This window comes from Notechis scutatus, chromosome 8 (genome assembly GCF_049901735.1).
Source record: "Notechis scutatus isolate UNSWTSFEM ecotype Mainland chromosome 8, rNotScu1.2, whole genome shotgun sequence".
Taxonomy (NCBI): Eukaryota; Metazoa; Chordata; class Lepidosauria; order Squamata; family Elapidae; genus Notechis; species Notechis scutatus.
Window position 1 is genome coordinate 3,096,320 of NC_142016.1, and position 27,864 is coordinate 3,124,183.

The 27,864-nt window shown below is 47.7% G+C and overlaps 3 protein-coding genes across 3 annotated transcripts; 1 reads left to right on the top strand and 2 right to left on the bottom strand.

The window, feature by feature from the left end:
* Positions 1 to 430: 430 nt before the first annotated feature.
* SNIP1 (Smad nuclear interacting protein 1) lies at positions 431 to 5,245 on the bottom strand. Its single transcript, XM_087970481.1, has 4 exons — positions 5,058 to 5,245; positions 4,835 to 4,943; positions 3,652 to 4,232; positions 431 to 1,051 (listed from the first exon to the last, which is right to left on the bottom strand). Exons 1-4 carry the CDS (start codon positions 5,126 to 5,128, stop codon positions 772 to 774), a joined length of 1,041 nt encoding a protein of 346 aa, XP_087826607.1. The 5' UTR covers positions 5,129 to 5,245; the 3' UTR covers positions 431 to 771.
* Positions 5,169 to 8,605, top strand: DNALI1 (dynein axonemal light intermediate chain 1; the record flags this gene model as incomplete). Its single annotated transcript, XM_026673699.2, has 6 exons — positions 5,169 to 5,504; positions 5,570 to 5,706; positions 5,803 to 5,972; positions 6,221 to 6,399; positions 6,551 to 6,715; positions 8,035 to 8,605. Coding segments are annotated over 6 exons (1,023 nt in total), but the record flags the coding sequence as incomplete, so codon positions are not given.
* On the bottom strand, positions 8,596 to 27,864 carry GNL2 (G protein nucleolar 2). Its single transcript, XM_026673698.2, has 16 exons — positions 27,693 to 27,864; positions 27,532 to 27,616; positions 22,642 to 22,736; positions 22,323 to 22,462; positions 20,552 to 20,736; positions 19,776 to 19,842; positions 19,075 to 19,233; positions 18,667 to 18,780; positions 16,617 to 16,745; positions 15,837 to 15,941; positions 13,946 to 14,104; positions 13,379 to 13,486; positions 11,915 to 12,309; positions 9,784 to 9,863; positions 9,108 to 9,196; positions 8,596 to 8,752 (listed from the first exon to the last, which is right to left on the bottom strand). Exons 1-16 carry the CDS (start codon positions 27,763 to 27,765, stop codon positions 8,615 to 8,617), a joined length of 2,121 nt encoding a protein of 706 aa, XP_026529483.2. The 5' UTR covers positions 27,766 to 27,864; the 3' UTR covers positions 8,596 to 8,614.

The following is a 27,864-nucleotide window of genomic DNA, read 5'->3' on the forward strand; positions in this document are numbered from 1 at the left end:
AGGAGGAGGACGCGGCGACGAGAGAGGCGGGAGGGCGGGGGCGGAGCGTGGCGCGGCGCGGCGGCGGGAGGAGGAGGAGGAGCCGCGGCCTGGAGCGCCCTCGGCCGGTCGGACGCCCGCCTTACCCGCAGGCCGCCGCGCCCTTCATGCGCCCGGGCCGCGCTGGAGCGAGAGCGAGAGGCCCGGCCCGGGGAAGTCGCCTCAGGCGTGCTGCAAGGCCGGGCGGGGAAGCGGCAGAGGCGGCAGGCCGGGATTAGCGCCCGGGGAGGCCCAACCGCGGGCGAGCCCGGCTCCTCCCCTTCCCAGAGAGGGACCCCCGCCCATCTGCCCCCCCCCGCCGCCGCGAACTCTGGAGGGGCTGTGGGGGCCGGTGGGCGCCGAGGAAGGGAGGAGATGCGCGAAGAACACAACACACACGGAGGCCTCTCTGTTCTCTTAACCAAGAAGCATCTATTTTTAAACAAACTGCACAAGGAATAAAAAAAGGAAAAAAGGAGCGGAAGGGCTTGTGGACTGTAAATGGCTGCCCTGCCATGTTCAGGATGGCCGACCCCTCGAGAGAGAGGCTTTCTCGTGGAACGTGCACTGGAAAAAAATGCCTCGGATGCTGCGCAAGAATCGAACTTTAAAAAACATCACCCCAGGGCAAAAAAAGGGGGCTTCCTGGCCTAGCCACCTCCACCCGAGGAACCTCCAGGTGTTAAGGCAGGGAGGGCACCCAGAGCTTGGAGGCTCCAATGTCCACCGGGTGGACCCCAGGGGGGTCCAGGTTCACTCGCTGTCAGCGCGACAGGTGGATTCTTCCTCCTCCTCCTCCTCCTCTTCTTCTGCCTTCTGGTCATCCTCCGTGGCATCGGAGGACTCGTGGAGGAGGACGTATTCCCTGCTGCTGAAGCCGAATTTCAGCACATCCTTCTCTCTCAGTTCATAGTAGCGCTGAGGTTCGATGCGCTGGTTATTCAGGAAGGTGCCGTTGCCTGAGCCGAGATCAATGATGTATGGTTTCACCTTCCGGCCCGCTGTGCCATCAGGACGGGTATACTGTACAAGCCTTGCAAAAGACAAAAGAAACCCATGGTAGTTAATGCCCAAAGATCCAGGAATACAGTTTGCCTCATCCGTACTTCTGAATTTGGATTCCTCCAGCCTCTCACATTGCTCTAAAGAGAGAGAGAGGGATCAAATACATCAGATCCCTTTTCATTCCATAGCTGGAGGTGTTTATGCCCAGATAACTGTGAGAAGGCAGTTTGTGTGCCTAGATTGAGTGGCTGCCCGATTCCCAGCAACTCGGGGTAGCTTACAGTGCAATGAAAGAAAAAAAGGCACATGTACCAGGAACAAACTACACAAGGTATCCAAGACAAGTAAGAGGCTTGACAGCTCCCTCAAGGCCAGGCTTTTAGAGATTTGTAGAAGAAGGGGTGAGACCAAACTCGGTTGAAGATGACATTCCTCAAATGGCAGCTCCTGGTCTCCCAGCCTGGAGCTTCTTCATTACCCTGGTGGAGAAAAATCACTGGGACTCCTGATGGGCCCTGCCTTCCTCTCCTCTTATAAAAATAACGTCCACTTCTCCATCTCAGGAAGAGGTGGACTATCTTCCACTGGATGCTCTAGAATAGATCAGGGGTCTCCAACCTTGGCAACTTTAAGCCTGGAGGACTTCAACTCCCAGAATTCCCCAGCCAGCTTTGCTGGCTGGGGAATTCTGGGAGTTGAAGTCCTCCAGGCTTAAAGTAGCCAAGGTTGGAGACCCCTGATCTAGATATTGGCCATGGGTAAGGGATGGTAGCAATGAGGCTTAACAAAGTCAACAACCAGATTCCCCACAAGGTCTTGTTTTCTCTTCAATTCCTTTTGGAAGCCAAGGGAGTGGCCTCCCCACCCATTTCTCTTCCCAAAGTCAGGCTCACAAAACCAATGAATTTTCCCTTCTACTTCTCAGCAATGGTTTTCTCCTCTCTCTAAAAGCTACCCCCCCCCTTTTATTTTTCCCACAGGTAGTCTTTGATATATGATGATTGGGGCCAAAAATCTGGTCATAAGTTATTGCAGTTATAAAGAAACCATGTTTTTCTGGGTTTTTAAAATATATATTTTCACGGCGATTGTTAAGTAACTTAATTTCCACAAATTGTGGCCATGCCACTATGGGAACCATAACTGATAGTAAATGCAAGCTGTTTGCTAAGCATCCAAGGCCAAGGTAACTCCAAATGATCTGAAAATGACTGTTGATAAATCTAGGGTTATCTGTACCTATCTCCGACTCTTCTTCTAGCTGCTTTTTAGGCAAGCAGTTTATTCAAATCTAAGCACCATCTTCTGCAGTCGAGCCTCCAAGTCCCCTCCTCAATTCTCTCTACAGTGCAACATTTGCTCCCTTTGATAGCAGTTAGTCTCTTTTGCTTGATTTGTTTCTTTTCTCAGGTCACTAATCTTTTCCTGACATTTTTTTTCCTGATGACTGTTAAACACATTACCAGGATTGTGATTTTTCCACAAATTGTGGCCAAAGCAGCACCTGCTGCAGTGTCCCATGTCACTAAATCTTAAAGGAGGTCAGGAAACAAAAAGTACACACAGGGTCAGGTCATCAAGGAAGAGTACAGTAGGCAGTTAGAATTATAAAGGTCAGGAAAGAATTTATTTGGACAAGGAATCCTACCAGGTTCTTTGGAAGAATGCACAATGAAGCCAGCAAAACACCCAACAGGTAACCAGTTTACCTGGGGATCAGTTTTCTCCAGCAAGACAACAGGAAACTGGCTGAGGCCCCGGAGCACAGATGGAAACTGACAGAAATATAGTCAGGATGCTTTTAGTTACTTAACCCAGAGCTATAAGGATGTTGACAACAATGGGATGGTTATCCAAAGTCAACACCTCCAGAGCAAATTTGCCAGGGTAACTTTATCTCACATTTTGATCAAGTAATCAGTGCTAGGTTGTGGAAGCCCTTTGGCAAAAAGCATCTTGATCTCAGCAACACATCTGATAAAATGCCCCATGACAGGCTGCTTTGCAAGTCAGCTAAGTGTAGCATGAGAGTGAAATGGATACCACGGCTGACTTGCAAATCATATCCCAAGAGTCCTCGTCAATCATTGTTGCACTAAAAAGATAAAGTGGGCAGCTTAAAAGTGCATCGCCTCTATCCTCTACTCATAAATGTTTTCCTTAATTGGGGAAAAAAGTGGTAGGAATTCTTATCAATTTGTAGAGTATATAAAATTGGATAAATACCTAGAAGACAAGAATAACAATGTTGAAAGGTTGGAGAAACAGGTCAAAAGTATCTTAATGACATTCAACAGAGACAAATGCATAGGTACAGAGTGGGAGATATCTAGCTTAATAGCAATAGTTGTGGCAATGGAATGGCACAATTGCAGCCAAAACAGAGCCCTCGGTTCCTTCTTTTCCAATGGAAGGGAAGAGGAAAGTATAGTAGGCTGGGTGGGAAAATACAAGGGGTAGCAAGCAGCAGGCTCTAGAGGTCAGAGTCAGTGTGGGACAGAAGTGGCTGCTGCTGCTGCTTTTGTTGCTAGCACAAGAAACTAAACAAGTGAAGAGAGCAGAATCTTGCCACAAGCAGCTAATCCCATTCCCCACTTCACCCTCACCCCACCCCAATTCAGAACTTACCGGTACTGAAAAACAGCATGTTGTTTAGAGCATGAGGGATGGTCAATAGGAATGTCAGCAATGCGTCGGTGCCTTCCCAACAGATAAGCACTCTGCCGGTGAATATACATAACGGGAAGAACCTCATCGTTCTTGAAGGGATATAAACGCCATCGCTTTTTGGGAATGCGTGCTTCTGGGGGTTCAGAATATTTGATTACAACGCCACGAAAAGTATTGGAATCCTCCAAAAGGGCACCAGATAGTTCAAAGCTTGGTTTTTCCTTCTTGCTAGCCTCCTTGTCCGTATTCTTGTTGCTGGGCCCTCTTCCCTCACTATTTTCCTCATCCCCACTCCCTTCCATTTGTTGACGATGTTGCCGCCGCCTCTCGTTATAGAATTCCCTTTCCGCCTCTTGATCCAGGAGATGGTGGGCGCCCTGTTCCCTTCCATGGCTCTCAGCCTGCTCTTTGGCGAGCTTCCTTCGGGCTGAATGGTCCCGGTGTCTCTCTCTATTTCTTTTTCGTCGCCTACGTTCAAGCTCTGAGCGGTCTTGATTCTGCCGCTCCTCATGTCCCCTCTGAGAATGATCCTCTGGCTCCTAGAAACAGCGGAGGAATAAATAGGTGGCTACAAGTGGAATTCAGGGACAAAGATAAATAAAACGTTCTTGGATTCCCATCTGTATTTTGTCAGAGAGTTCGCTATTATTCCAATAATGGTTGAAACACAGAGCTGCAAAACATGGCTAACATTTGAACTACGGAGTGATCGAGTGTAACTGAATGGTAAGCCCAGAAGGTCTCCAAGCTTGGCCTCTTTAAGGCCTGTGGACTTCAATTCCCAGAATTCCTCAGCCAGCTATGCTGGCTGAGGAATTCTGGGGGTTGAAGTCCACAAGCCTTAAAGAGGCCAAGCTTGGAGACCTCTGGGTCAGCCTAATGGCTAAGGGCAGCGGGGCAACGGAAGTGCGAGGATTGCCGACCTCCAGAAGCGCCTAACCTGGCCCCGAGAGGCTGGAAAAGTGGCCGGCTGCGAGGCCCAGAGCCAAGACTAGTCGTCTCAACCTATGGCCGGGAACTCGCTGGACGCAGCCCGAGAACATCCGATCTGGCGCCTGGAGAGTTGAACCGACCTGCCGCTCACTCGGCCCGCGGCCTCCTCCCTCCCGGGCACCCCGCGCCGGCTTCTTCAGCCGCGTACCTGCTTCATCCTGACGCCGGCGTGTCGCGGGCTCCGGCTCCGCTTTTCCCGGGGCAGCGGCGACCTGCTCCTCTTGCCCGAGGACCGGCGCCTCTTCCTCGACTGCGACCTTCCAACGACACACACAAACCCCGTCAGGCCCCGTCAGGCCCCGGCCCGCCACGGTCTGCCTCCCCACCTCCCACCCCCTCCCCTCCGGGTGGCCCCTGCCCTCGGCGCTCACCTGCCGGCCTCCCGGGGGCTTCCCCGCGGGCTGCGCTTCCGGTGCCTCCGCCGCCGCTCCGACTCCTCCATCGCGCCTCACCGGCTCCCAGTTCCTCGTTTCCGCCTCTAGGCCACCGCCGCCCTCCGCACGGCCCGGAAGCACTCGACCCAAGTGCTTCCGCCCTCAGTGGCGTGCCTTGCGTCCCATGAGCGTCGCGCTGCCGCCCGTGATTGGCGAGGCCAGCGGGCGGGTTTCTTGCGTCACGGCGGGCCGGAGGGCCTTGGTGCGCCTGCGCGCGCTCCCGCCCCGCCCCCGCTGGCGTCCCCGTGGCCGTGGCAACGGCGGCGCAACCAGCTGGGCGCCGGTCGGGCCCGGAGGAGCCGCCATGATCCCCCCGCGGACTCCCTCCTGCGCTACGAGACGCCGGTGCTGGTCAGCCGCAACACCGAGAAGCGCTCGCCCAAGGTAGGCGGGGGGCAGAGGGAAGGGGCCGGAGGACGGCAGGTATTCACCGCTGCACCGCTCCGCAGGCCCGGCCGTTGAAGGGGACCCCGCAGCTGACGGCGCCCGCGGGGCCCGTCTCGCCGCCCAAGGGCAAGGCGCCCTCGCCCTCGGTGGACCCCAGCAAGCAGGCCGAGGAGATCCTCAACGCCATCCTGCCGCCGCGGTGAGGCACGCGGGGGGGGCGGGGGGCGCGGGGCGGGGGACGGGACGCCCGAGGCGGCGGGGGGACGACACGCTCTCACCTGCGCTTCCCCTGCAGAGAATGGACGGAGGAGAACCAGCTCTGGGTGCAGCAGGTCTCCAGCACGCCCAGCACGCGCATGGACGTGGTGCACCTGCAGGAGCAGCTGGACCTCAAGCTGCAGCAGCGCCAGGCGCGCGAGACCGGCATCTGCCCGGTGCGGCGCGAGCTCTACTCCCAGTGCTTCGGTGAGAGGCGGGGGGGGGGGGGAGGGCGAGAGAAAAATGATAAGTTACTCTTTTATAATAGGATTCATATAATTAGACTAGAAGATTCTCTTTTGCTCTTTCTGATGCTCCTTGTTAACTTCCTCTTTTGCTCTTTCTCTGCATAAACCCCCACCCTAAAACCTAAAATGTAAATGAGACGGGGGAGGAGGAGGAGGAAGGGCTGCCAGCAGAGCCTGACTCCCCCCCACTGCTTCTCCCCCCACCAGACGAGCTCATCCGGCAGGTGACCATCAACTGCGCCGAGCGTGGGCTGCTGCTGCTGCGCGTGCGGGACGAGATCCGGATGACCATCGCGGCCTACCAGACGCTCTACGAGAGCAGCGTGGCTTTTGGCATGAGGAAGGCCTTGCAAGCCGAGCAGGGCAAATCCGACATGGAAAAAAAGGTACGGTCAGCTGGAGCTCCCTGGCGCCCGCTTGGCCCAGGCAGAGGGGGAGGCTTTCCTCCCAGGCTGCCCCACGGAGCAAGCCAGAGCAAAGGGTGGCTCGGAAACAGCAGCCGGGCCTTTCCCTGACGGGCGTCTTCCCTGCCTCCAGATTGCAGAGTTAGAGGACGAGAAACGGGACTTGGAAAGACAGGTGAACGAACAGAAGGCCAAGTGTGAAGCCATTGAAAAGAGGGAACTGGAAAGGCGGCAGGTTGAAGAAAAGAAGCACACGGAGGAGGTCCAGTTCCTGAAACGGACTAATCAGCAGCTCAAGGTTAGAGAAGACACAGACTGAGCGTTCTGGTTTTAATTGGCTGCACCTGTAGTCAGGAGTGGGATCCTACCGGCATAACAACCAGTTTGGGGAACGCACACATGCATGCCAAACGTGCATTGCACACACGTGCACGCTACCGGCTCCGGCGAGCATTTACCTTCTCCAGCTGACAAGCGGCACTCAGCAGTGCCATGCAAAGCAGCTGAGGAGGTAAAAGCATAGGATAAAGGACAGCCTAGAGCCCCGGCCGGCAGGTGGGCCGAATAGACGAACCTGGCCAAACCAGTAGCATCCCACCTCTGCCTGTAGTCACATTATTCTGCCTTCCCTGCACAATACTAGTCCTTGAGTAATGACCATAAACAGAGCCCACAATTATGCTGGTTAAGCAGGCTAATGCCTGAACTGAACTGATTTTGATTTTTGCACTGTAATTAAGCGAATCTGTTTTGTCCAGTTTTTTGCCATGTGTTCGTATCACTGTAGGATACTGCAAAGGTGAGCCAGTTGCCAAGTGCCCAAAATGTGATTGTCAGGATTCCGGCAGTTACCCCAATTAAATCATGAGTCTCAAGCCAAACTTCCAAAACTTCAAAAGGATTTATTGGGAGTTAAAATGTCCAGCACTGCCTCGGTGTAGCCAACTCTGAGACACATAATTCATTGTCACCCTTGACCCTGGTTTTCCCCCACCCCTGGGTGTATCGCAATTCATATTCTCCAATGGGACACTTCTATAGCCAAGAGTCATAACTCATGCTCTCCAGTTAGAATTTTGCACAGCAGAAACTTCAGTCACCTAGTTACTATCTTTGAAAACTACTTATGGAGTGCACTTTTGCTTTCCAAGCTGCCACACTGCTCCCCCTCCCTTTCTGTTGGCAACTAAAAAGACCATAGAAATGTTTTATGAATTGACAGTTGGGTCATGTGACAGGGTGCCGCTGCCATCTTAACTTTCAGATCAAGTCATAATTTGTAAGTTAAAGCAGTCACTAAGCAACTGGTTATAAGTCAAGGACTACCTGGACTTGGTTTTTGCCTTAGGCTGAGTTGGCCCTGGGCAATTTACACTGCTGGCGGTGTTGAAGTCTTTAGAAAAAGCCCACTTAGGATTCTGTTTTTCAAACTTAACAATTATGCTTTAATTTCTAAGCCAACCATATGCTGTTGCAGGATGGTTCATGGCTAAAATATTTGATGCAGTGTCTCTCCTTCATGTCCAGAAGCACCATAGTCTCTCAGGGAGAAGTTTTGTATCTTTTGGCATAAGGCAGTGTGGTCCTCACTAATTAACTGCTTTGTCTGCATTTTAGGCACAGCTCGAAGGCATCATTGCACCGAAGAAATAAGCTTTGTCAGCCCAATACAAAAAGTGCCTCGAGGGGGAAAAGGAGAACACGGCTGTAGATAATTTTTTCGGAAACAGTCCAGAATTTACGTGTATCTAAACTGTTCCACCTCATCTGAATCAACATAAATTCAAATACTGTTCAAATGTCTCTTGCACATTTAAAAAGAATCTCAACTGGCTTGGAATTTGTCTTTTCAATTAATATTTACTGGAGATAAATAATGGAGGTGCTTTTAAAAAAACAGTATTTTAGTTCTATGCAGGAATCTGCCCAACTGTAAAACAAAGGGCTGTACAAAATGCATTAAAATTAACCCTGACTCCTGAAATGTGATGTTTAACTGGTGTTCACACATCCTGATTAACTTCTCTTTTACCATCCATATAAGCCAAAGGTAGTAAGAAATCTTACTCTTTCTGCTGTTTTGATTGATTGTTTTCACATCAATGGTGTCTTTTGTAAGGATCCTAAATGGTAGCCAACAGTTTTCATGTCATAAATGAAAATATATTTTTAAAGATAACAATTTCAAGATGTATCTTTATTTATCTTGGGTTGTAAATCTCTGGGCTTCAGTGTCAATTTTCCTCTTGTTCCTGTTTCTATTTTTGACATTATGAGTATCATAATATCGAACACCAACTTTCTTTGAGTGCTGCCGCCGCTCTGCTCTTCTCTTCTGCAAAGGCAAAACAGTGGTTTTGGAAAAATCCAAGACAATGAACAATGTAATAAGCTGTAATTTACTATCCCAAAAGGGGTGGGGGGGAAATCCCACATGTAAGTGTTACTACAATTCTATTTTTAAATTCCACACTACATGACAACTATGCCGCATAAAATGAACAGGTTTCCCTTGGGCTGCACCTTATGAAAACCACAAAGGACAACTGATTTACATTCTACCTTGAGTTTCTATGTAACTCAAGGTGACCTACATAATGCTCCTACCTCCTGTTTCCATGAGATGGTTTGGGCTAAGGAAAAGTGACAGTCCCAAAGCCACTGAGCCAGACTTCACTGCTGATACCTACCTCCTTTGAATTTGGTTTCTTGCAGATGCAGGAACTCTGCTGTTCCTCTCCCTCTGAAATCTTCCTTTTCTTTCTTTCTTTCCGTTTTCCTAAAAATAGCACGTTGAGAATAGTAAGAGACAAAGCTCTTTCTGAAGAGCCAAACATTGTGAGCAACGAAGAGTTTTCCAGTAAAGGACAAAACTGTTTTGGAATGGGGTGGTTGTGCTCCCCTTCCACATAAAATGACAGCTTCCTGAACCCCCTTTTTCTCCGATGCATACCTTAAATATATTCAACAAATACAAGAAGCAAAGTAGATCACAAGAGCTTGAGGAAAAGTGCTCTCCAGAATAGGCGTGGGCCTTTCTACTGCAGCTTCCTAGGCTACACAGATGCATTTGGGAAGCTCTCCAAAGTGAACGAGGGCAACTGCCCTTTTTCACAGTCACTCCCTAACAATCAGCACTCAGTGCATACTGTTGGCGATTCAGATGTTAGTCAAAATCCATGCAGGTTAGTAACAGTTTATAGTTGTGAAAAAAACATTTGTGGAGGACTGGACTGTCTGCACTGCAACACACAGAATTCTGTGGCTTAAGTATGTCATGTGGAATCAAGCCAGTGTTGTCCCTTTATAAGAATAAAGCTATGAAACGTGCATAGGGTGCAGATACCACTGAAGGAGCCACCATACCTGTAGTCTTCTGAGTTTCAACAGCCACTGAATCCAACTCTGGTTTTGCAAGTATTTTTTCATTCAGCCCCTTAGGGATTCTAGGCAGGAGAGCAAACAAACAGTTACTCTACCTAAACCTGACTCCCCATTCCTCTAGCAGTTGTATAGCTCAAGTTTCATAGGACAGCCCCATTCTCCTAATTCTCTACTATGATAAGTTAAAAAAATACAGTGCACTGTAGAATATATATTTTACAAATAAGCAGCTGTGGACACAGTCAAGAAAACCAGTAAACAGATCACTGAAATAAACCCAGTGTAGGAATTGCATGTGTCAAGACCTGACTGGAGAAGGCTGTCTAGGCAGTCCTTGCTTAACAACTGCTCAGTTTAGCAACAGTTCAGAGTTACAACAGCACTGAAAAAATAACTTTACTATAAGTCACTGCACTTGTGACTGTTGCAGCATCCCTATGGTTGGTTACATGATTGAAATGTGGATGCTTTCACAATCAATAGATACTTAATGACTGTTGCATGTCCAGCAATCAGGCGCTCACCATTTGCCTGATTTACAGCTGGCTTCAAAAAAAGCCCATGGAGAAACTGGCAGTAAAATTGCAAGTCATGTGACGTCTCAATTAACGACTGCAGTGGAAGTGACATTAATCTGGTTTCCGGTCACATGTGTTGCTTAGTAACAGAGTTGCCAATCCAACTGTGGTCATTAAGTGGGGACTACCTACAATGCTGGAAAGGAAAGAGGAAGAGGATGACCAACAGCCAGGGGCATGGATTCCGTTACAGTGGCAATGAGTGCCCATTAGAAAACCTGAAAGATCAGGTAAGGACAAATCGTGGAGAGAAATCTCTCTGGCTCCTCAGAGTTAACTCTGACTTGATGTTAATAAATGAGGAGAAAGCTGCTTTGAACCTAGAAGAAACCCCTTTTTAGGATTATAATGGGGGCAAATAATGCTTTACTTGTCCTGCCTTTGGGAAGAAAAGAATTTATACATGGCAAAAATGGTGATGCCACTTCTCATAAGCTCCCACTTCCCAAGCTGCAGTTTCCCACCAACCCAACCACCACCAAGTTTTCAAGGGCCTCCCTTCTGCAAAAGCGGGCATAATATGGAGGTGTTCCAGAGTCTTTTATTCAAACCATCAACAAGGGGTGAATAACAGCCATCAATAGTAGGTGAGTTCTTTATCCCAATTGTGCATCATTAGATGTTGGAGAACTGTTTAGCATTGGAAGGGGATGAGATGGGACCTTAGCTGACAGAAAATCAAGGAAAGAAAAACCTATTTGTCCATTCCATCCCAATCATAGGGGTTGATTAATTTCTTTAGGCGACACAAATACATTGGCTGACTGTTATAACTGTTGGCAGGCCTATTTTTGCTGGACGTGATTGGGAATTCCTGCCTGTGGCAGAAGAAACTGAGGAACTTATTTTATGGCCTATTCCCACAGCTGCAGCCTTCCATGTATCTTGAGCATAAGTTCTAAAGCATGCTCCATGCATCTAAGAAGTTCCAAGTAGAAAATGGCTGCTCAAGACTAAGCTTATAGCTTAAGTGGGCAAGCCTGATTTTTTTGGAGGATGGATGGATGGATAGGAAAGATACAGGGTATGCAAACTGACTGGCTGTGCAGGAACAACTATGAGGAGAGAGCAATGTCCAGATTATTCTCTTTTCCTCCATAGTCCCTGCCTGGTTTTGGGCCCTATTCTCCCACTTGCCCAACTATTTCTGCCAGTACTATCCCATTTCAGTCCCTGCATAGACTAAAACAGCCCCTTTTGTTTCATTCAGTGGGCCAGAGAACCCCAAATGTGCATCTTTCAAGCCACCTGAAGACCACTCATCCGTGCACAGAACGTATTGTGCCTGGAATTTTTGTTTAAGTATGAATTGGGTGCTGCAACCGATGCTGGGAAGGAAGAGGATTGGGGGTCAGTCAGCCTTGAGTTACAAGATGAGTGGGTGTGTTTAGACAAAAACGACCTGCTCTCCTCCCTCAACCGCTCTTCCCCCCCCCCCCCCCCCCCCCCCCCCCCCCCCCCCCCCCCCCCCCCCCCCCCCCCCTTTTGCCTCCTTTTGACCAATCAGATGCACCAAGGAAACTCAGGTGCCCTACCTTATTGCTGAGAATCTCCTGGCCTTTGCCTTCTCCAAGAATCTCTTGTACTTGGCAATCTTCTCGTCCAGGGACCTAAGTACCACCTTTGGATCTCCTCTGGGGTTAGCCTCACAGGTTGGCCTCCCATGTGGGGAACTTGGCTCCTCCTGTTCTTCCTCTGTACTACTGTCTGTTTCACTGGTAGCCGGTATATTCACAGGGTCCAGATCCTCTTCCAAGAATTGAGAGGTCACCGTGATCTTTTCATAGTTTTGTGGCACTTGGGGCAAAGGCCATTTTGGTACCGTACTGGAGCACTCATCACTCCCAGCCTGTCCTTCACGTTGTTCTTTCATCCCTGGGTTCTCGCTTTGATTGAGGCCTATAGTCATATCTGAGGCAGCTTCTGTGGGCTGAGAGATTAAGCAATGGAGGTTAGTCTGCAGGCCAGGTCCATCCCCATCCTTCTCTTTGCCACTGGATTGCTCAACTCCAAACAATTTTGGTAGAATTTTCTATTTGTGAAGGCCCAGATTTATAAGAAAGGATAATCAAGCACACGACTCTCTCTGTGCTTGTGCATCACCACCAAGCAACCATCCAATCCTCCAATCTCCCCGAAAAGAAGAGAAGGATTCCAGACAGAAGCGATGGCGCAGTTTCCTTTTTTTTTTTTCCCTGACAACAGAACATGAAGGAGAAGGAAGGTAATTACAGGTCGTCCTCTGCTTATGATCACAACTGAGCTCAAAATGTCCATTGCTAAGCAAGACGGTTAAATGACTCTTGACCTATTTTATTTATGGCCTTTCTTGCCAACATTGTTAAGCTGAATCACTGCAGTTGTTAAGTTAATCACACCAATGTTAAATGAATCTGGCTTCCCCACTAATTTTGTTTCTGAGGTCCCAAGCAGGGATGCTGCAACGGTCATAAATATGAGTCAGTTGCCAAGCGCCCAAATTTTGATCATGTGATTCTGCGAATCCTGAAATGATCATGTGACAAACTGTCATAAGCCATTTTTTCCAGTGTCATCGTTAATTTCAAATGGTCACTAGTGAATGGTTGTAAGTTGAGGACCACCTACTACACTAAAGTTCGTTGTTTCGAACTACTCCCATGAGCAGTTTACAACTATGACAAGAGTGCAAAAACATTTTAAGTATGTGTGTATTTCTATTTGAGTAAGGTGGGCCTTCCTCACCCTGCGTGAAGACGGACATCCAAAGGCACAGAAAAGGCTCGTCTATTTGTCTGCCTATTGCGCCCAGACAGACACTATGGATGTTCATAGGGACCCAGGAAGACGGATTGTTACAAGGGAAGGAACATTTCTTATTATTTCAAGTTCTTGCTTGGAAGCCAGCACATGATCAGTTCTGATTGTTAACTATTGGCCCTTTTATTTGTTTTCAGGAGTCACTCCCCCCTTTTTTTCTTTTTGCAAAGAAACACTCAAGCTATTCTGGCAGCCCTTACCTGGGACTCTTGTTCCACATTTGGAGGCTTCACAAAGAACGGGATGCGGCCTCTCTGCCAGTCGTTCAGCACCATCCGACTGACCGTGTGCAGATCAGGCTCTCCTCCCTGGAAAGGCAAGAAAGGCCAGCAGTCACAACTGAAGAAGGGAAGAGAGGAGATCAAAGAGAACAGCCTGATGGTGAAGGGGCCTGGGACCATGACTTCAGGCAGGATGTGGAGGGGGGCGGGGGAGGCACTTATAGGCTCAACTCATACCGAACCTCCTCAAAATGTTTCATTGTGTACTTTGATGGCCTGATTCACCCAATATGCAAAGGCAAAGGGACACTCCCCAAATCACCATGGACCCCATTCCAGCCTCCTGGAGCACGCCATGAGCAGCCACACTGAGTTATCCTCTCCTTGTTCCATAATCATCTTTTCTCTCTCATCCCTTCCAGCTGCTCCCCGAAGGTTCCTCAGGAGCAGGTTCTCCTTCAGAAAACATCCCACTCGTTGAACAAACACCCGCATTAAGGGCCCCAAATTCCTTTCTCTATTCAGCACCCTTAAGACCAGATTCACCTTTAGTAACTTCCCAGTCTGGAGCGCCAGTTTCTTCAGAAAATCCTCTGCATTTTCCCAGGACTCTATTTTATATGTCTTCCGGATGTATTCCGGCTTGGCTCTGTCCAGCACTGTAGCAATGTGGTCTTCTGGACTCTTGATTTTTTCCACCTGAACCTGGAAATTACAGAACAGTTCAAACTCCCAGCTTATACCAAAGAGAGATTTCCACACACACATCTCCAATGACCACCAAGAAAATACAGCTGGAAAAGACTTGGAGGTCTTCTAGCCCAATCCCTAAACCATTCCGGACAAATCAGGTTTTTCTTGAAAACCTCCAGCAATGGAGCACCCACAGAGGTAGCCCATTCCATTGATTAATTCTTTTCACTGTGAGGAAATTTCTCTGTAGTTCTAGGCTGGATCTCTTTAAGGAGCTTTCATCCATTAGTTCTTTTCCTGCCTCAGGTGCTTTGGAGAGTAAGTCAATTGTAGCAGCCCCTTGTGTACTGGAAGACTAACACCTCCCTAATCCTTTTCTTAGGCTAAACATACCCAGTTCCTGGAACCGTTCATCATACGCTTTAGCCTCCAGTCCCAATATTTGTTGCTCTTCTCTGCACTCTTTCTAGTCTCAACATCTTTTTGTATCATGGTGACTGAAACTGGGTGCAGTGCAATATAAAGCTCTATTAGCCCTTCATGTGATTTAGATACTATCCCTCTGTTGAAGCAGCCTAGGACTGCATTGACCTTTTTGACAGTTGCTAGCTCATTGTGAAGTGGTGGTCTACTAGGTCACCAAGATCCCTCTCACAGTTACTACTGTTAAGCCAACTGCCACTATTCTGTCTCTATGCATTTTTTTTCTTGTCCAAGTGTAAGACGTTATTTTCTCACCACTGAATGCCAGGGTTCCAACTAACATACCCGTAGAAAACAAAACTCTGAGGCAGGTAGATTCCTCAAAGAATTGGATAAGTCATAGTGGCATGGGCTGATGAAAACCAGCGCCGAATACTCCCTTGGTTTTCACCCAATTAAAACTAAACGTTCTTCACTTTCTCAAAACAGTCAGTTACATGGTCCAATCAGGATATTGTCCCATTGCTGGGTGATTTCAATCTCCTCCTTCCGACAAACTGCAGGAATGTCCTTGGTTCCCAAGAGAAAGTATTTTGTTTTGGTTACAACATCCCAACTATCTCTATTCCCTGCTCCCTCTTCCTCTTCTCCAGTGTGTCAGCGCTGACATCTCAAAATGGCCTGTCAGGCCAGCTTCAGGGCTGACACTGAACTGCATGCTGTTGGATAGGACCCAGTGTTCAAATCTGTCAAGGTCCTTCTTGATCTTTTAAACCAGGGGTGTCAAACTGACAACCCACGGGCCGGAAGTTATCCGTGCAGGCCGTACCCACCCTGGCTCCAAAAGCCAAAAATGTAGTGATATGTTGCGTGATGCGATTGAGTTTGACACCTGTGTTCTAAAGTGTTAGCCATTCTTTCCAGTTTTGTGTCATCTGAAAATTGTATGAGTTTCCCTTCTATCCCCTCATCTAAATCATTCATGAAGATGTTGAAGAGCACTGGGCCTAAGACAGTGCCTCCCACTGCATGCTTTCCTTCATGTAGATGTGGTTCCATTGAGGACTAGATGTTGAGTGCAGTTTGACAGCCTGCTATGAATACAACCGGATAGTGGTACTGTCTATTCTACATTTTTCTATCTTACTAAGAAGTAGGCTGTGATCTACTTTGTCAAATACCTTACTGACATTTTAAGTAAACTAATATCTTGTGATTATTTAAGCACCTGCATCTTGGCAACGTTTCAATAATAAATAAGACTGGTAAGTCAGACTAAGGCAGAAAAAAAACTTTGCCCAATGTCTCCCTTGACACTTACCACTCCTTTCAGTACAATATCTGTTTCCGAGTCTCCTGAGGGATACACCACACCTGGGCAGTCAATAAGGAAGATACGGCGCATTAAAGTGATGTACTGCCATACCTGTAGGGGGAAAAAATAAGGCCAGCCTGTCTTTTATTTCAGAAGGAACAAAACACATGGCAGCAGCTCTTGATACTATTCAAGGATCTAAACATCAAGAATTTCATGGCCAGGAAACATGTGAGTAGCCCTTTATTGCCATGACCTCACCTGCTGTTACCTTGGAAAGTCTATTTAGCAAGCATGTTAGAGTGCAGAGCATATAATAAATCCAAGCCTGTTTTTCTTCTCTATAAAGAGAGCTTTTCTAGTGTTCATACAGCAAAAACTCAAAACCACGTTTACGTGGCAAGGGTTGGTTTTTTTGATACTGATATTTAAGTGACATTCTGTACATGGCTAATCAGCTGGGCATATTGACACAAAGTTTCTCACTCTACATGCTAGTTCCAACATGGCCATTTTGAGGACTTTCGCCCATCTGATAAAAGTTTTGTTCAGCAACCACCTCCAAAGGATAGTGACAAGTTGTCAAGTATTTTTGTCATATCTGCAGAAATAAAACCTTAAGTACAGAGAACTATAAACTACACATCGGGCACTTTTACTCCAGCCCTGCAAACCTAGAAATGAGAACATGCTTCACACTGGCACAGAAGACCTTGCCTTCAGACAGAAGAAGTCCTGTTAATCACAGTGGCTACATTCTAATCCTGAATCTGTGTGGAAGCTTGCCTTGGTTTCACCAGCAATGGGAGCCACATTGCAGACCTTCTTGGAGCGGAGAGTGTTGATTACAGAGCTCTTCCCCACATTGGGGTATCCAATGAATCCCACACTGATCTGCTTCTTATCTACATGCAGCTGTTAGGGACAACACACAGAGAATATTTATTTATTTATTGAATTTATATTGCCGCCTATACATCCATGGTGACTCGAGGCGGCTTACAGAATATAAAACCACATTTAAAATTAAAAAACAATAAAAACAAAAAGAATCAAATAAATAAATAAAGTACAATAGAACAAAATCGGGGGGGGGGGAATCACCCCCCAACCCCCACCACCCCGACAACAACAGATCACACGAGCCATATGATGGGCTCCATCCTGCTCTGGGTTCCCCAGGCCAGAATAACACACAAACACCCCAAGAATTAGAGAAAGAAGCTTTGGACCAGCAATTCAACTTTTGGAGAGCCATGTGCAAGACAGTTGATTGACTAAAAAAGTTGCCCAAACTGGCCATCTCTTTTCCATCTACAGCTTGTTGGTTTACGCTTTTAAAATGGGCTTATAAAATAAGCTTATAAAATGGGCATTCATCAGTAGAAACTTTAAGCAACCAGGTTCTATGGAAGACTGGCAAAGGCTTCAGCTGATGGGGCAACTTAGTCAGACAGGGAATTTATTTCTTTGTTTGGAAAGTGAAGTGTTAATCATTTCTGCTTTCCCTTGAAAAGCACTGGAGACTGCAAGGGGGTATTCAAAATATAACCTCGCAGCCCCCTGGCCATTCAACTGATCTCCTCTACAAGCCCACACCAATGTGATCATGTCCCATGGAGGACACGAATAGCTCATTAGGAAGCAAACGTCCAGTTTTGCTCTTTCTTTCCCCATGTGGGTGATGCTGATCCCCCTCCAGACTACGCCACTTCTTGGCTAGTCAGAAGTCCTTTGGGAGATAAATGAAATGAAAGCAGTTCGGGTGACCTGATATCACCATGACATTCTGAACCCTCCCTCAAAGTAACCATTAGACCAGAGGCCTCCAAACTTGGCAACTTTAAGACTTGTGGGCTTCAACTCCCAGAGTTCTCCAGCCAGCATAGCTTACTCTCTCATAATCCCTTCCTCTGCAATCTCTCCAATTTAGGAGGTTAAGGAGAATTCTGGGAGTTGAAGTCCACAAGTCTTAAAGTTGCCAAGTTTGGAGACCCCTGCATTAGATTGTCTACAGTAGGAGTGTCAAACTGGTGGCCCATGGGGCCAGATGCATCATGCGCAGGCCATGCCCACCCCCAGCTCCACGAAGGGGGAAAAAACCACAAAATGTCATGTTGACAGCATGATGCCACAAGCTTGACACCTGTGGTTTACAGAATAGCATTGATCTCTGGGAGAACAAATCTTTCAGACATCCAGCAGCTGACTCAAGTCTCTGCTAATTACGACAAATCACTACTCCTATCTGTGCTGCCATCAACCAAGCAACAGAATCTCCAAGAATAGCAGCTTCTTTTTTAGTTGAAGCTTCAAGGCACCTCTGGACTACTTAATTCTCTTGGAACTTTGTACCTACATCTCCCCCCGCCACCCCCAAAACCCACCCCCAACGTTCCAAATTAGTCCCTGCATCTCAAAAAGACGTTTTGGGGAAGAGGGGGTCAACCTATTCTCCATTCTGAGATGTGGGGACTGATCAGAAAATAGGTTGACTTCTTTGTGACAGCCCCTCAAGCACTGGAAGACAGCTATCATGTCACCCCATCTCTTTGCTGGACTCAACAGACTCAGTTCCCACAACTGTTCATCGCACGATTTAGCTTCCAGTCTCCTAATTATCTTTGTTGCTCTTCTCTGCATAATTTCTAGGGCCTCGGCATCTTTTTTCTATCGTGGTGAACTGGACACAGTATTCCAAGCGTGCTCTTACAAGTGCAGGCTTTTTTCTTTTTTCTTTGCAGCTGCAGCACACTGCTGGATCATCCTGAACTGGTGGGCCACTTAGCACAGTATTCTTCAGTACATTCAAGGCAAGCACAACGATTTACTATACCTTTCCAAACTGCCGCAAGAGCTGAATGAAGGCGCCTTTTCCAAAAGAGTTTGTGAGGCTGGCATGAAAGGCCAAGGTTGGATACTCCTGAGACAGCACTGCCACCCAGCGCCTCTGGAAGAAACAAGCCAAGTCTCCATGCTCAGCAGCCCCTCCACCCCATGCAACCCAACAGCTTAGGGAGGCAATTGCCGGCTGACAGGTTCTGGACCTACCCCCACCCAAGACCATTCCAAGGTACGGTAGGTAAAGCACACATTCAAGCAGCTGCAAGAAGTCATTTCTGACTTAAACCTCTGCAAGCTCTATTCCCGACATTTCCCAAGCTCACGTGCAAAATGGACTCTGCGCTGGAGACGAGCAACCAGCAGCTTCTTCTTGCAGCTCCTCATTTCCCAAGAGACCTACCGTCACCCATGTGGGCACAAGATCACATTTGTTCAAGACAAAAATGAGGTGCTTCCAGGGCTTCTCCTTCTTCAGGTAGGCCTCCACGTGAGGGGAGCGGGTCCCCATGGGATCTCTGGCATCCAACACCTGCACAATGACGTCTGATGAATCGATCACCTGGCAGTACAGAGACAGGACGAGAGAGTTCGTGAACTGGGGAAGCATCCAGGAGGATTTCCATGCTTTGACTCTTCATAACAATTAAGTTCAAGCATTTCAAACTACACAGGCCAGCAATTCTGTCGAGACTGAGATGATGAGAAATCTAGATTTGAACACATCAAACTCCAGGCCTGCTTTAACTTTATCTTGGAAGAATCTCGGTGCTTTTGGTCTACAGGTTAGGGAAACAGGCTGGAAACCAGGAGATGGTGAGCCCCAGTTTTGCCTTAGGCATGAATGCCAGCTGGGTGATTTTGGACCAGTCACCCTCTTTCAGCCCAATCCCCACCTCACAAGGAAAGATAGGAGGAAGAACAAGTATTAGGTATTCCTGCCACATTGAGTTACTTATAGAAATAATAGTGATAAAAATAATAAAATAAAAAGACAAGCAAGCTAGCTCAGGACACCTTGGCAGGAACGGCTTTCCCATGCCTTAGTCAGAAAGGTTTGTGGGAACACAATAACGCAGCCACATTCGCCACCCTTTCATATACCTTGTAAAGTTCTCCCCAGATCCGCTTAGATTGTCCTTTTTTGTAGATTTCTTCTTGCACCTCCACCCTGAAAAAGGGAACAAGATGCAGAAGCACAAAAGCACAACCATGCTGTATGTCAGCAGATGACTAGATCACAGATTCCTTTTCCCCTGGGAGAAGGAATTAATTGTCTCTTCTCACAGGATACTCTTCCATCAGCTGAACCATCCATGCAGGTGCTGCCGTGGTGGCTCCTCTCTCATGCCCTATTTATCTTTTTCCATGAGTAAAAGGACATTCATTTATTTGCAAGTGTTATTAATTTTAAGTGCCAAGTCTCAAAAGGAGACACATTGCAGGTGTCCCTTCTGTTGGGTCTACGTTGAAATCATTTAGCTGTAATCAAGTAAAACAAGGACTTGCAGACTATAGCAAAGCTCTCTGGTACATGAAATATCACTGCACCTGGAAGGGCAGAGAATATGGCAAGTCTCGTGGTCAGAATGGGAAGAAATCAAGTTGAGTGGAAGCAGAATTGCGGTAGTATCCACCCAGAACAGACAAGCCTGAAACTCCAGCCAAAGAAGTCACAGTTGTCAATGAGATGCCTTTAACGCAAGCCCCCCCCTCCCCCCAAATCATCAGGTGCTCCCAATCACTTAATGTAGCTGGAGCAATTAGTGATTAGGGATACAGGTGGATGGTGCTGGCTTAGGGAATGACTGAGCAGCCAAGACCCCATAAGGCACCTGTACACCAAACCGTATTCCTAGGTGCCAGTTCCAACAGTATACCTCACGCCAGTTTCCTCTGTCACCAGATCCCGGTCTTTGTCTTGGCTGTAGTTGCTGGCCTCAGCTACGGCATTTTCCACCAAGGACTGCATATCACTTGCCAGGAGATTTGGTCGTTTCCGCTGTGATTTTGGACCAAAGGTTGTTCCAAAGGTTTCTGTATCAAGAATGTGGACTTTGGAGTTCTAAAAGAAGAAAAGGACACTGTCTATATCAGGGGTGTCCAACCTTGGCAACTTTAAGACTTGTGGACTTCAACTCCCAGAATTCCTCAGCCAGCAAAGCTGGCTGAGGAATTCTGGGAGTTGAAGTCCACAAGTCTTAAAGTTGCCAAGGTTGGACACCCTGGTCTATATCATCCTGGCTCAGAACAAGGTGCTCCAGCTCAGCTCAATTTCCCCCATCTGAGCTTTCCCAGAGAAGAGCTACAGGGCCACAGTGACACCACTCTTGGCCCAGAGGGCTGTGCTAGCCAGCGTGTAAACTTTGTGGCTTGGCATCCCTTCCTTCCTCTGTGACTGAAATTACAAGGATGAAGACACTGCTGTTTCTTTGCTGACTGCTTTGTTTCAGCCACAGAGCATTCATTCTGCCAAAATTCAGAACTGTTCAGGATAATCTTCCTCACAACTTAGGGCAGCTCCTTCTTTGGAACCCACTTTCTCTAGCTAATAAGAACCGCTAGAGGACCCTAGTCAGAATTTACAATTTTCATTTTATTAGAGACATATGGGAACTGCTGAAAAAAAAAAAGCTGTTCAGAAGAAAATCAAGCTATGCAGGAAGATAAAGAAACATGGCTCTTTAAACCAGACCCAAAAAACATTTTTGGACTTGAGATCAAGGTATTGGGATCTGGCAAACTGGCAGGTAGACCTCAGCAGTAGCTAGAAAGCAGCTTGCAGCACCATCCCACCGAGAGCTCTCAGCCCCTGAACAGCATTACTTTGTATAGGCAAATCTTTTCTCGACAGAGGACAATTTGGGACCAGAATTTTGCTGGGCACCTTCTGACAGAGAAAAAGAAGTGGAATGATCATGCCGCATTTGTATATATTTTGAGTATATCCCATTTCACTCTTCCTCTCCTCTTTATATGAGAACTGCAGTCCATGAAATACCTAACACAAACTTGGCAGGCAGAAGAGGTCCCACAGAAGAGCCTTGAAGCTGCCCATATGGATGAATCCCCCAGTTAGCACTTCATGTCAATGAGCACATGAGTGGGGAGAACCTCCCACCGGAGCATGTAAGCCTCCTCTTGGTTGGCCTTTTGCACTGAATCACCTTTTAAGCAAAGCCTTAAATCCCTTCTTTTTATTCTCTCTCTTTTATTCTAGTTAGCTGGAGTAAAGTTAATTCGCCCCCTGCAATGCACCAAGGATAAGTGTGCAACCACCAAACAGAATGAACCAGCAATCTAGGCATTGTGTCTAGCATCTGTAAATTTCCTTGATATTGTATGCCATATGCTAAATAAATGAATTTGTTCTCTCTCTCTCTCTCTCCCTCTCTCTGGCTATAGATAACTATGAACAAATGTGAACAAAGATGAACACAACTAAAAATATAAATGATGCACCTCCACTAGGCTTTCATATTGCATTCTTATACTTTGTAATTGGCAGAGGATGTCTCATTCTGTGAGGCGGGAATGAGGGAAGGGAGACAGAGAATGCAGCTTAGAGTCTTCCCCAGAGTCCAGCCCTCTCAACCTCCATCCACACACAATGGTAACAACCTGGGTCAACAGGACAAGCGTATCACTCACATGAGGTTTAATCCTGTCATGGAGGAGAGAGAGGGGCAACTTGCTTTGTTTCATGACCACTCGATAAGGATCCTTCATCACTGTCTTCATCTCCTCCTGGAATCTCTGGAGACAGGACTGTTTGATCACACGTGTGTTTCCTACATAAAGAGGATGTTCCAATTGTTGGTTCCTGATATAGCTTACACTGACAAGATGCAGGGAGCAACACAGCGCTTGTATCAGCAGCCCTCTGATTCAACTTTGAGATTAATCAAATCCAAGCACAGAAACCACCAACCACCACCCCCCCGCAACTATCCAATCAAAGCAAGCTTACCAAACCATTTAATGTTGGGCTCCACGCGGGCCACGGTGCCTGGCGCCACCGTGGACTGGAACTCAAGTGGTCGGACCAGTTTCCCATAATTATTCCTGTATAAAGTAAAGCAACACGGGAGCCCTTATAGTAATTGGTTTGCTTATAATATACAGCTTAAACCTGTAGTTCTGTAACAGAGGCCCCTTCAGATGAAAAAAATCCTGGCCCTCTCTGGGTAAGCCGATAGAACTCAATGATGCACCAGCAAAGGTATTATGGAAGCAGATGCGCCAATCCTCTAACTTGTATTCTCTGTGTGCTAAGATGAATGCCTTTAAAATTGTATGCATTTTCAAAATGGGTGGATTACAAAAAGATTAAATAAATTAAATCCTACCCCTTAAGAAGACAAGTTGGACCATCTCCCTCCACTCTTCTTGTTTACAGGAAAGGGCAAATAAATTCTCCTTGGTCAGCAATCAGGTGGAAGGACAACTGGTTGCAGAAAGGGAGGCCTCCCTGTGCAATGCTGATACTTTTCCACAGGTTGAGCCAAGTGATGGAGCACAGTCTCTGAGAAACACATTGCTAAGAGATTTCATATTTGCAGTTGGCCCGCTTCCGTAGGCAAGGATGCTTCCATTTAGCAACTGACTGGTTTTCATATGGAGGAAAGAAGCTCCAATACTGGGGAAAATATTCATATAGCTGAGGAAAAACAAGCTAGCTGTACCTCAAACTAATGCCTTCCTGGAAAACGATCATTCTGCCACATAATAACATCAATGTAAAGATTTGCTAACTTTTGCTAACCATGTCCAGGAAGCCAAAGAACTAGAGCTTATGAGGTACCAAATCAATAAGGGGGTGATTGTGTAAGTCCCCCCTTAAAGATTTTTGATCTGAGATGGATGGTGCCTACAAAGGGGGAGCAGGTGGGATGGACTACAGTGAAACTGTCGTTTCTCAGGAAGGAAGGAGCATATTGTAAAGGGGGGGGGTGGGGGGTGGAGAGAAGAAGCAACACAGCCCAGAACTGGATAGGAGACAGAGGAAGAGAATCATTGCCACTCCCTAGAATCAACCAGGGTGGGGATCGTAAAAGTTTAGTCTGGCAAAAATTCTGGCAAATGGTGTGAGCAGATGAAGCACTAGACTTTGGCTGGATTATTGTTCTTGAGCTGGGCCGGACATGGTCAGAAGGTTGGAAAATGAACGCTTTTGATGTGACTCGGAATCCTGCGCAAAGAAGTCTTAAGCAACTGTGAAGAAAAAAAAGGCTGCAAGGAACTGGCCTCTGAAACTGCTTTCAGGGGAAATGGGGAGAAGACTAGTTCCTTTCAAGATCTTCCCAGAAACTGATACGACCGTGTCCAGAGCCAGTTCCTGATTTATCTAAGTTCAGGTTGGTGAACCAGGTAAAGCTACAAGAGAATATTTCTCAGCAAACAAACAGAATAAAAACGATACAAACAATGCAGAAAAGGTCACCAGCCAGTGGAATAATCTGGATGGAATTCTGAAGGAACATACATATCTTGAAGAACTACTGTCTTAACCCAATGGGATTGGTTTGCCCCACTCACTCCACAGGAGGGGAATGCTGCGGATCCTATCAGCCAAGAACTTCCAGCTCTTGGGGTCCAGAAGAGCCTTTTCTGTCATGGGTCCTGCCCTTTGGAAACATCATGTCCCTCAATTTGAGACCTGTACCCCCACTTTTGGCCTTCCAAAAGAGCCTGAAGACCTGGCTCTGATGGTTCCTCTGTGGCCCTAAGGGGGCATTCCATACTGGAAGTTATTAATGGACTCGGAAGGAGATCCCACCCGCACCCTGTTGCATTCTAACATTTAATTTCTACTAATTTTAATATTTAATGTGTTAGTGTTTCTATCTTTGCTTTTATGTTGTAAGCCACCCAGAGTCACCTGACACTGAAATGGGAGGCATATAAGTTCAGTAAATATTCATCAGTAAAGGTAGTCGACAACTCATGGCTGCAATAGGATCTGGAATTTTGATCACTAAGCAAATCAGTCATAAAGAAAGGAATTGTTTAGGATGCTAGCATCCTAGCATGTGCTGCTTCAGGGGCTTGGGCCATGCACAAGTTGGGGTGCTGCTGCTGCAGTACACGCAGAGCCGCCTCTGAAAGACGCCAGTGTCCCAGCCTGGCCCAGCAACATAGTGCCAGGCTGCCACACCCTGGGAAGTTCCAACTGCCAACCCAGCACAGCAGCATTTATGACTGCAAGGACATTGCAGAGTGGCTGTAGGTATTTGAACCTTCTAGACACCTTCCATCTTTAGTTCAGGATGGGGTTGTACCAGTGCACAGCCTGACGGTCCTCCTGCTTGAAGAGCAGGTGGCAACTGTGGCTGGGACAACCTTTGAACACTTTCAAACGGTGCACCAGTTATGCCCATTTTTGGAGTGAAAGGCCCTGGTCACAATAACTCATGCCCTTGTAACCTCCCTACAGACTACGGCAACATGGTCTATATGGAGTTATCCCCGAAGAGCATTTGGAAACTTCAGCGGGTACAGAATGCAACTGCCTGGATAGTAAAGGGTACCAGATAATACAGCAAACGTAACACCATTTCTGCATCAGCTGCATTGGTTACTAGTGTGCAAAATGCTGGTTGTCACCTTTAAAAACCCTATATGGCTTGGGATCGGACAAGGTGATTGGAGAATTCTGGGAGTTGAAGTCCACCAGTCTTAAAGGGGCTGAGTTTAGGGACATCTGGTATAGGGTCCCTGGCTTGAACTGGGTTGGACTAGAGGACCTCTAAGGTCCATTCCAACTTTATGATCATATACTCTTTATCAGCTGTGCTGGCTGGAGAATTCTGGGAGTTGAAGTCCACCAGTCTTAAAGTTGCCGAGTTTGGGGGAACCCCTGATTTAAAGAACCATGTCACTAATTTAACAATGGCAGTGATTCACTCAACAATTGTGGTAAGAAACGTCACAAAATGGGGGCAACGTTCACTCAGGTGTTTTACTCAGCAACAGAAACGTTGGGCTTCATTGTGGCCGTAAGTTGAGGACTATCTGTAATTTGCTGGGTTATGAGCCTGTCCGCCCATTTATGCGGTGCAGTGTGTGTGTGTGTGTGGGGGGGGCAAGGTGTCTCTGGGCCAGCTGCGCAGAAAGAAGGCAGGGGTCTCTGATTTGATCTGACACTGGATAAGGCCCAGCCACGATCAATAGCGCGAAGGATGTTTCCCCAGAGAAGGCAAACTAAGCCAGGGCTCCAGCCAGGAGGGTCATCGGGGGCCCCTCAGGCCGGCTTCTTCTTGGCCCAACAAGGAGGCGGAGAGGGGCCAGATTAGAGAATCATACCTCTTCAGCCCTTATTCTTAACACTGGTACACCACAGGGTTGCGTGTTGATTCCCTTACTCTATACTCTTTATGTGCATGACTGCATTTCCACTCACGCTAGTAATACTATTACTAAATTTGTAGATGATACAAGAGTGGTGGGACATCTCCAGGGGGGATGAGTCTGCCTACTGAGATGAGGTGGACCAACAGTTGCTTTCATGGTGTGGAGACAATAACTTGGTCCTCAACACCAATAAGATCAAGGAGCTGATAGTGGATTATAGAAGGAACAGATCAGACATCCAGCCTTTGCTTATCCATGGAGACCGAGTGGAGCAAGTGGCCAGTTTTAAGTTTCTGGGTGTTACCCTAAAGAGGACCTGACCTGGGGGCTCACATTGCAGCCCTGGTCAAAGGGGCCCAGCAGAGATTCTACTACCTGAGACTTCTCAGAAAACAACAACTGAATGAGAAACTGCTACCGTATTTCTCATATGATAAGGCCGGGTCTTATTTTTTTGAGCCCTGAAAAATGGCTAGGCCGTCTTTTCAGGGTGACTTAATTTCCCCCTCCCTCCTTGCATCTTCGGGCAGGCGGGCGGCGATGACATGGATGTTGACCTCAGCGTTGGTAGGGGCACTTCGTATTGGGGTCAATGCAGGCAGCACCATATCCGGTGTGCAACAAAAGTACTTCCTAACGGCAAGCCCCCACCATTCCCCATTTTGCATGTTTTAATATAGGCCTTAATTTGGGGGAGGGGCTTAATTTCATTTCATGCCTATAAAACATGCTGGGACTTCCTATTGGGGGGGAGGCCACATTGTTGGAGAAACAGGGTAGTGACCTTTTACCACTGCACCACAGAGAGTATCTTAACTCAGTGATCCCCAACCTTTTTGACGCCGCGGCCCGGTACCGGCATCAGCTGGGCGCCGCGCCCGGTCGGCATCAGCTGGGCGCTGCCATCTTTTGATGAAAAAGCTTCCGGTGAGCTTTCTACCCGGAAAAGCTCACTAGAAGCACTTTTTCATGAAAAAGATGGCGGCGCCCAGCAAGCCAGCGGCCCGGTAGGACTTGTTCCGCGGACCGGTGGTTGGGGACCCCTGTCTTAACTGACTGCACCTCTGTATGGTTTGCCAATTACACAGTGGCAGATAGGAAAGCACTCCAGAGGGTGAACGTCATTGGTTGCCCTCTCCCCTCTTTGGAAGAGCTTTGTAGCTTCCACTGCCTTAAGAAAGTTCAAAGCATCCTGAAAGATCCATCTCATCCTGGGAACCCTTTTTTTGAACTATTGCTATCTGGAGGATAATAATAAAAACAAGGACAAACAGGCTGAAAACCAGCTTCTATCCCAGGGCAGTAGCTCTTTTGAATTCTACTGCATAGTGCAGGGTTGGTGCGGTTTTGGGGGTTTTCAATTCAATGTGTGAAGGGTGAAGGATGCGTGTTTGTGTTTATTTTCATGGTCACGATGTGCACTGAAGATGGTGTTTGATTTCGTTCTACGAGGCGCAATGACAATAAAGTAAACTAAACCGAGGCTGCTCGGTCTTTCCACACTCACCGGTGCTCCCGCTGTCGATACATGTTGAGGCGCCGGATGGTGGCGCGGTCCCTCATGTTGTGGCCTCCGGCGCCGGCCGGCCGATCTGCGGGGACAAAGCGGAGGTTCAGCTCCCGCCGCCGGGACAAACCCCCCGCCCGCCTAACTGCGGCTCCGCTTACCCGGGTTGGTGCTGGAGCGCGACGGGTTGAGGCTGGCGCGGGGGCGGCGGCCCTGGAAGCGCGGCTTCCCCATGGCGGCGGGTGAGGCAGTGTGGCTCAGGAGCGCTAGGGCGGCCGGCAACGACTTCCGGAAAAGCCCAGACGCACTTCCGGAAGAGCCCAGACGCACTTC

Bases quoted from the DNA above. Each gene is read 5' to 3' on its own strand.
- SNIP1 (XM_087970481.1), bottom strand. From the start codon at position 5,128: ATGGAGGAGTCGGAGCGGCGGCGGAGGCACCGGAAGCGCAGCCCGCGG. The intron at 4,944-5,057 runs GTGAGCGCCGAG...TGTCGTTGGAAG, and splicing joins AGCCCCCGGGAGGCCGGCAG to GTCGCAGTCGAGGAAGAGGC. The intron at 4,233-4,834 runs GTACGCGGCTGA...CGCTGTTTCTAG, and splicing joins CCGGCGTCAGGATGAAGCAG to GAGCCAGAGGATCATTCTCA.
- GNL2 (XM_026673698.2), bottom strand. From the start codon at position 27,765: ATGGGGAAGCCGCGCTTCCAGGGCCGCCGCCCCCGCGCCAGCCTCAAC. The intron at 22,737-27,531 runs GTGAGTGTGGAA...TACTTTATACAG, and splicing joins TATCGACAGCGGGAGCACCG to GAATAATTATGGGAAACTGG. The intron at 9,197-9,783 runs GTATGGTGGCTC...TGCTATTTTTAG, and splicing joins TGAAACTCAGAAGACTACAG to GAAAACGGAAAGAAAGAAAG.